Source organism: Corvus kubaryi, unplaced genomic scaffold (genome assembly GCF_017639235.1).
Source record: "Corvus kubaryi isolate FWS band 111438036 unplaced genomic scaffold, C.kubaryi_AGA036_p1.0 split1-131, whole genome shotgun sequence".
NCBI lineage: Eukaryota > Metazoa > Chordata > Aves > Passeriformes > Corvidae > Corvus > Corvus kubaryi.
In genome coordinates, this window is record NW_024582073.1 from 14,423,486 (window position 1) to 14,435,071 (window position 11,586).

The following is an 11,586-nucleotide window of genomic DNA, read 5'->3' on the forward strand; positions in this document are numbered from 1 at the left end:
GACTGACAGATTCACACCAGCTGAGAATGTGGTGGTGGTTCGATTTATGGGACTACTGTGTGGGTGTGTAAGGGATGAGCTGTAGGGCCAGTAGTGCCAGGCCAGAGGCAATCGGAGGCAGGAAGGCTGAGCACCCAAGCCATGTATAGCTTGTGCTTCTTTGCCCTGATTACCTTAAGGTCAGTGTTCTAAAGATCTCCTTTTTCCATTTTCTTTTCTTGCAGCTCACTAAATGGCTCTACCCTTAGAAAAGTGTTTATCCTAAAATTCATGAAGTGACTCTTCAAGGGTTTCCCAGTCCTTCCCTCATTCTGCTCAGCATTTGTACTAAGGAAAGAATAATACGACCATGACTTGTTATAAAAGTACCTGATGCTTTATTCCAAGTGTTGAAAGAACATGCAGAAGATACCCTAGCCTAGGAACTTCAGTCAGATGGTTTTTGTTCTGAATAAACCAAAAGGCAGTGGTGACTGCGGGATATATTTTACTTCCTGTCATTGCCCCAGAAATATTTGTTTTAATAAAAGACATCTTTTGGACCTAGTCCTGGTTTCTGCTGGCATAGAGTTAATTTTCTTCATAGTAGCTGGTACAGGACAGTGTTTTGGCTTTAGTATAAGCATAACGTTGATAAGAAACTGATGTTTTAATTGTTGTTAAGTAGTGCTTACTCTAATTGGAGGACTTTCCAGTTTCCCATGCTCTGCCAGGGAGCAGGTGCACAAGATGCATGGAGGGAGCATGGCCAGGACAGCTGACCTGAGCTGGCCAAAGGGATATTCCATAGCATATGGCATCATGCCCAGTATATAAACCAGAGGGAGTTGGCTGGGAGAGGCAGATCGCTGCTTGGGGACGGGCTGGGTGTCAGTCAGTGGGTGCTGAGCAATTGTAGTGTGCAGCACTTGTTTCTCTTGGGTTTTATTCCTCTCTCTCCCCTTTTCATTAGAATTACTATCATTATAATTATTACTATTATTACATCTTACTTTGTTTCAGTTATTAAGCTGATGTTAACACAGGCGTTTTACCTTTTTCTGCTTTTCCTCCCCATCCCACAGGGGAGCAGGGAATGAGCTAGGGGCTGCGTGGTACTTAGTTGTTGGCTGGGTTTAAAGTATGACAACCTTAAACAGTTTTCCCTCTATTTTAAGGTATGGATTATGGTGGAACATGATTGCAGGATGAGTCAGCTCTTGAGTCATATGAGCTTATAACGTTATGCTTGTAATGTTTTGTTATGTCTGTGGTACTCTTATGCAATTATTGTGTTACTTTATGCTACTCTGCAACTAAGATGAGTTTTGATCAGTATTGTATACATGGCAAGAGAAAGGGAGCTCCTAGTTTGGAAGAGTTTGCAGTCCTGGAGGGGAAGTGGTAGAAAGGGTGACAGGGAAGAAGGTGCAGTAGGATACAAAGGGAAGCATCTGTCAGTGTACAGCAGAACAATAACAGCAATCCGTGTACCCTTCCAGAAGCACACCACCTGACAAATGTGGTGTCATTTAAATACCTTAGATGCTTTCCAGGAGAGAACTATTTCATGTACTTGCAAGATGCAGTAGGTCTTCCACAAGAGATTGTTCCTATAATTATGCATCCTCTGCACATCTGTGTGTGTATTTGCATGCATGTATGTATAGGTTCATCTCTATTACACATTTGTTAAAAATACGCCTTGCCGGTTGCTCTTTATCAACAGGAAGAACGCCGTGTGATTTATCTGGGTAAAATCAGACCTGACACAACCCGAACAGAACTGAGGGATCGGTTTGAAGTTTTTGGTGAAATTGAGGAGTGCACAGTAAATTTGCGGGATGATGGGTAGGAACTTTTGAGATTATTTCTTGTTTGAGATCTGCCATATGTAAAAAATTATGGGAGTGAGATTACTGGTATGAGAGTACCAGTATAAGTCCTGTGACAGATGACATGCTGAGTTCAAAACCTTACTTATTTTCTTTCATCCTTATTTATTAATCTTGCTAGTTGAGATTTCCCTGTCCCAGAAATAAGTATTTAGCTGCATGACAGGACAATCATGCTGATAAATGGATGCAGTACTTCTGGCATTTCCAATGCTGGGTCTCCAGCAAGTCTTGCTTTCAGGAAGGGGTTACACTAATGTGTGTTAACTCTTTTCAGCTTTTGTTCACAACTGTTTTTCAATGACAGAGACAGCTATGGTTTCATCACCTACCGCTATACTTGTGATGCCTTCGCTGCTCTTGAAAATGGATACACTTTACGCAGGTCAAATGAACCTGATTTCGAGCTGTACTTCTGTGGACGCAAGCAGTTTTGCAAGTCTAACTATGCAGACCTAGGTAGGTATTTTGCTCTATGTGAATTAAAGTACATAACTGGAATCTTGTAACTCATGAGAATTTAGGGTTTGCTTCTTTTTTGCTTACTGCTGATACAATTTAAATTATTGGAGGGGTGTTGAAGAAAGTAGTTTTCACTTGCTGTAAGACATCTGTAAGAAATCTGTAAGAAATGCCGTAAGAGTCTAGTAATGTGAGCTGGCTTCTTTCAAATACTCCAAACTATGAATATTCTTTTAAAGCCCATTTCCATCATTATGAAAAATAAGTGCTCAATATATTCAGTAATACATTTCTAAGTTGAAAAGATAGCACCACAGAAACTTCCCACATGCTTTACTATTTATTGCTATAACTGTTTGATTCCAATACCTCATTTATGTTTATGAGCAGCAGTAAACAGAGGACAGAGTAGATTGGTCAACCCAAAAACTTCATGATGATTCTCACTTCATCATGAGTTCTATTGTAGATGGGCAGAATTTGCCAGGGGCACTCCTTAAACATGAATCATAGTAGCTCAAGTTTGAAAGGTAGAAGAGCTTGTGGCCAAATCTGGCCCTTAGTGTGGCAAAAGCCACTGACCTCAACTGGTGATTCTAAAATTGTGCATAAGCACCTATGTATGAAGGTGACTCCTTGCAGGGCCTTCCAGTCATGATATAAGAGGTTCCAGCCTGTCGAGAGCTTAGCAAATCTCTTGGTGTTTACAATGATGTGGGGCTTTATGCACACCAGTCTCCAGCCCCCAGTATGCTGTGATAACTCCAGTCCCAAGTGTGCATGCTGACTGTGACAACACATCTGGGTCTGTGTGAGTCTTGCCTGGGCAAAATGTATGGTTCTGTCCTATGCTCCGAATCAGGGTCTGGTGCTTCCCCTTGCAAGGGTTTTTGGAGATGTTCAAAGTCCTACAGCAGGAATACTGATGTTAAGTATATGCATAAAGAAACTATGCAGACTACCAAAACAACCTGTGTAATATTACAATATATTATAAACTCACCTCTTATTTAATTACCTTTTAAAATGTAAAGTATTCATTAAATGTTAAACCTTTCCTAATACCTGTATAAATAGACTAAAGGCATGGGATGTACTCTTTCCTGAATAACACAGCAAGGCACATTTTGCTGTTGAATCTATACTAATCAGATATTGTGGATTTTTTTATGAATAAATGACCACAGTCATTAAAATCTCTCATAACCCTGTAACACAGTGCTAATGAAATCTTGTATGTGCTGCCCTCGGCTTTGTACAATGCAGGAAGTGAATACAGATATATTTTTTCTAACCAATTGACGTCTTTTCAAAATAAATTATAAAGATGATACGCATTGTTCACAATGAATATGCTATAATTCACTTCAGTGGCTAAACAGATAATGTAAAGCTAAGAAAAGGCAATTGACTGCTGAAGAGATATAGGGTTGATGTAGAAAATATGAAAGGTAGCAAGGCATTTGTCGAAATGTAGGCTGATAAAAACAGTAAAACCAGATTGAAGTCTTGCCTTGATTTGACTTATCTTCAGCAATGGAAGCCAAGGTCATCTCTGTATCTCAGAAAATCTGGGGTTTAAAATAAGTTGTCTGAAGGGAACCCTCTTGAACATTATTCATCACTGGGAGTATTCCCTGTCAGCTCTCTCCATTGTGAGCGGGATTCCCAGAGTATCTGTGAGCAGACTGTTTTCACTTTGTCCTGCTGACAGCTTGAGCTTCTGTACTTCAGACTGCATTCCCTGTATTTTGCAGAGTATCTGATAGAGCAACATAAGGAAATGGCAGGATGAACTTTAAAATTCATGAGCTGGTACTAGGACAGAGAGAATTAATCAGCTTTGGGCTGAGCACAGAAGAAAGAAAACACTCGAAAATAGTAGTCAGAAGTTTAACACCTCTCCTCTGTGAGAAGATATTGTCTTAACAGAACTTGTAATGAACATTTAATGCAGAATGTGTCTTATAGTGGTAGATGGGGAGTTCTGATTAATTCAACACAAGAAATGGCAAGAAAAGGGCACTCATAAACGAGCTGTGACACAGGAACTGGTGAGAGTCGGTGTTACACAGGGTTGACTCCAAAAGGAAATTCAGTGCTTGCAGCCATGTCAATAATTGTACTGGAGCTGTGTGGCCACAAACATACAATCCCTCCTCTGTGCTGGGAACAGACTGATGTCCGTGTCTGAGCAGCTGATAAAGCTGAAGCAGGTATCCCAGGCCACAGGAGCTGGGCTCTTCTTGCTGCTGTGGCTCATCACATGTGATGCAGAAAGCTGAGGAGCCCACCTGAAGACTGCTCATACAGCCATGCAGAGGCCCTGCCCAGAATTGCTCACACTCCAAACAAGAAGCAAAACTAGAAATTCTGGCAGGTGTAGAGACTTCCACAAGACCCCAGAGTAAGGCAGGCAGAAGCAGCTGTGTCCTCTGTGCATTGCTCACAGGCTGCCCTGGCTATCTTCAGAACGTTTCTCAGGAGAATTGTCTTGGATATTGCATGTTGTGAAACAGCAGTTGCAAGGCAAGGGTGGAGTTTTGGTTAAGGCATCTGTCAACATTATCTGGACTACTTGGAGACCTTTGAGTGTCTCGGTGCTCAAGTCCTTGAGGAAACTGTTTTGAGTTAACCTGCTCTAGATGTACATGCAATTAGTGGTTCTTCCCCACTTCTGATGATGTGTAGTGCTTTTGTTAAGTTCCTTCTTACCAGGAATGCCTAAAGCTTCTGTGATGATCATTGCTATGCTTTTATCATCCCATAAAGTTGTGGTTGTAAGGTGGATTTTTTCTTCAGTGCCTTGTTTGTACTGATGTACAGAGAAAATAAGTAGTTCTTGCCTCTTACTTAACCTTGCATCCTTTGGGTTTCAGATTCAAACTCAGATGATTTTGATCCTGCTTCCACTAAAAGCAAGTATGACTCCATGGATTTTGATAGTTTACTTAAAGAGGCACAGCGGAGCCTGCGTAGGTAACAAGCATGTCATCTGAGGAAAACAAAGGGATGGCGAATACCTCACGGACATCATGTCCTTCAATAATGGACAACTAAAAAGTCGTACTTAGGAATTTCTCCTACTTTACACTCTCTGTTCAAAACCATGGTTTACATGAACACAGCTGCTCGAGGAGTGGAAGGGCAGGATGCTGTCCAGTAAGCACACGCATGTCCATGGGTGTCAGCTTCGCTTTCGCGGGTGAGCGGTGGCGGGGGAGCCGGGCATTCCTTGCGAGTTCAGTGCAAATCACGAGACATGGCAGCAGTTCCACAGAGATACACATACAACGATGAACTGCAAAATCTGTACATATTGCATTTTAACAAAAAAGAACAAAAACAAACAGAAAAAAAACCCCAGTGTGAGAACTGCGGCTGCTGATGTCTGGGGATCAGACACTGCATTTTTTTTTTTTTGTAAAGAAGCTTCTTCTCACAACACAGTGATAATATGACAATCCAGAAGAAACCACAGGTCCCAGAAGCCTGCAATCTGTCTTAGCTTTGTTTTAAGATTGTTCTTTTTTCGGTTGGTTTGTTTTTTGGGTTTTTTGTGGGGGTTTTTTTGCAGAAAAGAAAATCAAAAGGCTCAAGCTTCCCTAACATTTTGAAGTTTCATCTTTTAATTCTGACACCCATGTAAATGTCTACAACATTGATCTTCCACAGAAAAATTTTCAAAGCCTTGTTAATGGTCAAATGTGCAGCTTGTTCAGCGATTTATTCTAATGAGCGGACGTGGTGTTACATTATTAATGAGAGTTGGATATAACTATCTGGGTGTGTGCACAGGTAGTTTATTTGCTACATTCTCTAAAGTAGTTGAGTATTTACAAATGTTAAATGGAGTATTTTTATTTATGTACATACTGTATGACGATGTTCTTTTTTGTTACAGCTATGCACTGTAAATGCAGCCTTCTTTTCAAAAACTGCTGAATTTTTCTTAATCAAGAATACTCAAATGTAATTATATGAGGTGAAACAATTATTGTACACTAACATATGTAGAAAGCTGAACTTACGCTTATATATATTTGATTGTAAAAAAAAAGAGAAAAGCGTGTGGGTGAGGGTGTGAGTGTGCATATGTGTGCGTGTGTGTCTGAGTGCAAAAATGCATTATACACATCCATCCCTCCTTTGGTGAGCTTATATAAGAATTTTGTCAAGAATTATCCTAGCCCAAAAGATATTAACCACCTTCTGCAGTATTTTTCCACATTTTTCTCATTGCTTGATTTTCTTTTGCAGTTTTATACACTGAATTTGTTAGGGGAATGAAATTTTCTCATCTAAATTTTTCTAGAAAATATCATAATTTTATGTAAAGTCTCTCAAATGGGTAATCATTAAGAAATGTTTTTATTTTATGTATCAACAGTAGTTTTGGAACTAGAGGTCAAAAATCTTTTTAAAATGCTATTTTGTTTTAATTTTTGTGATTTTAATTTGATAAAAATATGCTGAGGTACTAAGTACAGTATGATTTTTACAGTAATTCTGTGTCTAAACACTGTTCTTGAAGCCAGTAATCTTTTCATTGGCAGAGTTTAATGATGGTATTTATCTATATTTTTTACAGTTATGCATCCTGTATAAATACCAATCCTTCATTCCTTTGTTTACTAAAGAGACATATTTATCAGTTATAATTATCCTATTTATTATAAATTATGAGATGACTAAAAGAATAAAAAGGCCAGTGGAAGTTTTATACCTAGGATGCATGATGGTTGTCAGTTTGGAGAAAGCAAGTGCTTTGTTCGGAAATTCTGCTTTTGCAGAAGCAGTGGGTTGGTTTTGGGTTTTTTCCTTTTTTTTTTACTATGCACTAGCATGGCCTCAGATGTGCACATAACATTGTTGCTGATGACATTGCTTCTGTTAAATTAAATATAAATTTCAGGAAAGAAAAAAACCACAAGAGTATAAACTACTGCTATTCTGAGCATCAGAATTTCATCTGAACTCGGAGTCTCTACTGAATCAGCAAAGTTTGGAATTTGCTTGTGAATGTATAGATTTGTTATTCTACTACTCTTTGGCATTCATGATTCCTCTTAAAGGTATGGCACACCTAACTATTTAATCTACTTTCCCACTCTAAATCTTAGAAAACTGATTCTACCCCCATAGCAGTGCAGTTGATTTTGATGGCTGCATTCATTTTATCACCAGCATATTGTGTTCTGAGAGATTCCACTGTCTGTCCTGTCGGATGCTTGCTTGATTTTTTGGCTTCTTATTTCTCAGTAGATAGATAGCAATAAAACAAAAAAAAAAAAAAAGAACTTTTCTGGAGGTTCTGTGTTACAAATGTAACATTCTTTACTCTGCATAATTCTTGTTGTTGCTCTGTAGGTTAAAAATGCAGGTATTTTAACTTTGTGTGAATGCCAAACTAAAAGTTTACAATTTTCCTTTCTGGATTTTGAGTATCTTCTGTTGTAAAGAAAAATATTAAAAGCAATAAATTATTTTTAAGAAATCAATATTTAGTATATCATATGTGTTCAAGGACCAGATGCATTACCTATTTTGCCTTTACATTTCTGTGATTAAATTTTAAAATGTTCTCTTTTGCCCTAGATTGCTGGCATTAATAAATTGGTGTGGGGCTTGTGTGGGGGCATTATTTATTTTTCACCAAGCAGGCATAATGATGTGAGTAAATTTTTTTTTTCACTGGCCTGGCAAACATTCTCATCTTGAAGATGGCTTTCCTCTGTGGATTTACAAATTACATATGAAATTAATAGAGCTAGGATTGCTGAATAAAGCTATTTGGATCCTTCATAGACACTGTAGTAGGAAATCCATCAAAATATAAACTCGGTGTTTGCTTTTCTTTTTTTCTTCCCCAAGAACATTTCAGATTAGCACATGTACCACATTGTCACCAGAGGCAAATTGCAGTGTAGCTCTGTGTGTCTTTTATATGAAGATTGTACTGTTGCATTCATGCTGTGGTAAGTACCACATCCGCAATACGGGTAACAGAACTGGTACTTAGGAACTGTGATCTTTCCAAGACCTGAGTAATTCCTACAGAATGGAAAATTATCTAAATACTAATCCAAACAGAGGGAGCCTAAAGTTGAAGAAAAATATCTATGCTAAACTACTCTGAAAAGTAGTTGGGCTGTCATCACCAAGAGCAGCACTGAGAGGAAAGTTTGTGCCTCTGGGGTAATAATACTTGGGTCAGTTAAAAAAAAACCAAACAACAAACACGGAACAACCACACCTCCTTGTCATCCCTTTAGATGTAAGCCTACAGTAGGTAATGATTATGTGTCCTTTTTAATGGCTGTAATGAGAACTTCAATCACTGTAGTATAAGATCTGATCTATAAATGACCTAGAATAGCCATGTAATAGAATGTGATGATTCTAAATTTGTACCTATGTGACAGACATTTTCAGTAATGTGAACCACTGACCTGATAGAGCTACTGTAAGATTTGTACAGTAGGTGAACATGTAAAGTTGTAGGTTGGACTATGCTGAACAGGGAAAGTGAGATACTAGATAAGCCCAAGGTGGGCTATTTTCCACCTGCCGATTCTACATGTACTTTTGTGGTTTAATTCATTGTATGAAAATTCCTGTGATTTTTTTTCTTTTTTTTTTAATGTGCAGTACACATCAGCCTCACTGAGAAAATAAAGGGAAACGAATGTTTCAAATCCATTTCTGTTTCTCATTTTTGTTACAAGTGACAGGTTTTTTCTCCCACAACTGGTTGTGTACTGGGTTTTGTATTACTCTTTCTAGCGATTGTAATTTATTTCAGATTACAGGCCAGAGCACACCTGCATTGCTGCACTTTGGGCAGGGTACAGCATCACCAGTTTTAATACATTTAATGGTAGAAAGGTGCTATGTGCCTTTCTGCCATGAGTACCCAAGTCTGTTGAAAAGACGTGCCATAAACCATGTAAGAAAACTTTTAAAAAATCCTCGGTAGAGTTTAAGAGTTGCTGGTTTGAGTTAGAAGGGGGTGGGGAACATAAGGACTTTTCTTCTGGCCACACTGAATCCCAGTTCAGGTAGTAGGGACTGAGAAGTGCAAAATGGTTGGTATCTTCCATCCTGACATGATAAACACCTGGACTAGAAGTAAGCCTGTCATGAGAGTCCTTCACCAGCCTCTGTCTCAGCAGACAGATCAGGAGGACCAGACAGGTAGGTGGCTGGACAGGTATGGCTTTCCTGACTCCTTTGTGGATTGATACAGCATGCAGCATATGAGCTTCCACACCAGCATTGCCACTGGGCAGGCAACAGGTAGGCCTGGGGATGGCAGAGGGTATTCACACCCCTCTCCTTTACATGCGCAAAAATAGGGGAAGAACCACTTTGGTTTGCCCAGGGTTCATTCACGGGTAGCCAATTCATGGCTGCAGGCCTGTCCTGCTGTGTTAGCAGCCTTCTCTGGGGGTGCACAGCACCACACCGTGTGACCGAGTCTTCTCATCAGATGGCGCCTCAGGAGGGACCCAGCTGTGGTGGGAGGAGCAGCACAGGGCAGCTGGTGGACAGCCTGGCTGTGCTTCTTAAGGAAAGGACCACTTCTCAAAACAACTAGCCTCCAGCTCATCTCTGTTCCTTACATTGCTGCTTAATATATGCTCTGTAACTTGCAAAAATGTTTAGCTTTTGCATTTTTACCATTTACTAATCCGAACTGTTGTGCTTGGCTCTCGCAAGGGTGGTAGAGTGAAGTTCCTCACTGTGTGGGATTTGCCATTGTTGAGTCACTGCTCCTGATCAAATTAATGCTCAAAACGTAGTAGGCCAAATCATTCCTGATGTTTCTCATCAGTCTTGCTGCTGTTCCTCAAGGCATGAACTTAGCCCAATATTTCTTCAGTTACTAGGCTTTTTAATTTCATTTATTTATTCATTTCATATTTTTGCGTAGTACTTTTGATGCTTGCCAAAAAAAGCACTCCGCATTAGATTTCCAGGAAGCCATTGCCTCCCATCTCCTCCTTTTACATTAAGGTTTATTGCGTAAAAGCAGGGCTTTCCATTGCCTGCTATGGTCACCATTTTTCCCCATGGTGAATACTGCAAGCTGAGCATCTGAAATCAGATTCAGGCACCTCAATGAGTGAGTGGCCTGATTTTCAGATACGCTGAGCTTCTCTCAGCTCCCATCGACTTCAATTAGACCTGCTGTCTCTCAGCACTTTTAAAAATCAAGTCACATATTTAGAGCCCCAATTCAGCATAGCATTTACATTTGTGCTTAAGTCTGTCCTGATTCAGCAAAGCACTTAAGTATGAGTGTTTTTAGATCCATTGAAGTCAAGTGCTCGGCTGCTTTGAATAAAAATAGACTCCTGGATTGGGGCCTAAGATTCCAAATACAGAAACCAACACCTAATTTTAGGCTCCATTTGGAAAACTTCTGCCTCTCCTACCCCCTTTAACCTTTAATGCTTACAGAAAACACAAAAACAGCCATCAGGTCTTAAGGGGAAGAGAGAGAGGTTTAGGGAAGAGAAGTGGAAGCAATGGACAAAATTCTTTGTGGAAATGTTTTGAAAAAACTTTAAATCCAAATCTTGCAAGATGCCTTGATTCATCGCTTTTATTTCACATTGCACTTCCAGAATCTCATTGAAGATTAATGTGCAGTTATTCTATTGTCCTTCACCATTAATTAATAAACTGCTATATTAAACTTTAACCAGCAGTTACGCTGGTTTTCCGCGAATCACATTCTCACCATTGATATTCAATGTTCACAAGCAAACTAATCTATAAATCAATTTTCTCTACTTTATCAAACAGCAGAAAGTAATAAAGAAGGTCACAAATAGTACAGCAGTTCCTTGGAGGTTTGTAACATCATAATTTAAAGCTCAGAAAGATTGAATCAAAAGTTGAATTAATCCCTAAGGGAAAAGATTCTATATAGATTCTATTGATAGATATAGGGCAGCCTGTCTTCACTGGGAGCTGGTATACTTGTTAATACTGCAGGGCAAAGGAGGCTAGTCTTCTCAGCAAAGAAGAAAATGAAATGCTCCATGAGAGGAAGTGGGTATGTCCTCTGCTTCCCATCACTGTGCTCTCCTTGCACTGCTCTGCTGGGAAAAAGAGAAAGCCAATTCATCCTTCGCTGCACAATGTGCTCTGCTGAATGGCTGGTGTCTGTGCAATGCAATTACGGAAACTGCAGCTGGATGGAATACATGTATAAATCTTAAATGTTTGCACTTGATTG

The 11,586-nt window shown here is 39.5% G+C and overlaps 1 protein-coding gene across 4 annotated transcripts in view; it reads left to right on the forward strand.

The window, feature by feature from the left end:
• The window catches only part of PPARGC1A (PPARG coactivator 1 alpha), a 368,312-nt gene extending 359,274 nt beyond the window's left edge, over positions 1-9,038 (forward strand). For all 4 annotated transcript variants that reach the window (XM_042053171.1, XM_042053173.1, XM_042053172.1 and 1 more), the window contains 3 exons: positions 1,709-1,830; positions 2,182-2,333; positions 5,216-9,038. In XM_042053171.1, coding sequence (XP_041909105.1) covers positions 1,709-1,830; positions 2,182-2,333; positions 5,216-5,319 — 378 coding nt within the window. In that variant the 3' untranslated portion in view covers positions 5,320-9,038. The remainder of the gene's footprint in view (positions 1-1,708; positions 1,831-2,181; positions 2,334-5,215) is intronic.
• Positions 9,039-11,586: the final 2,548 nt, after the last annotated feature.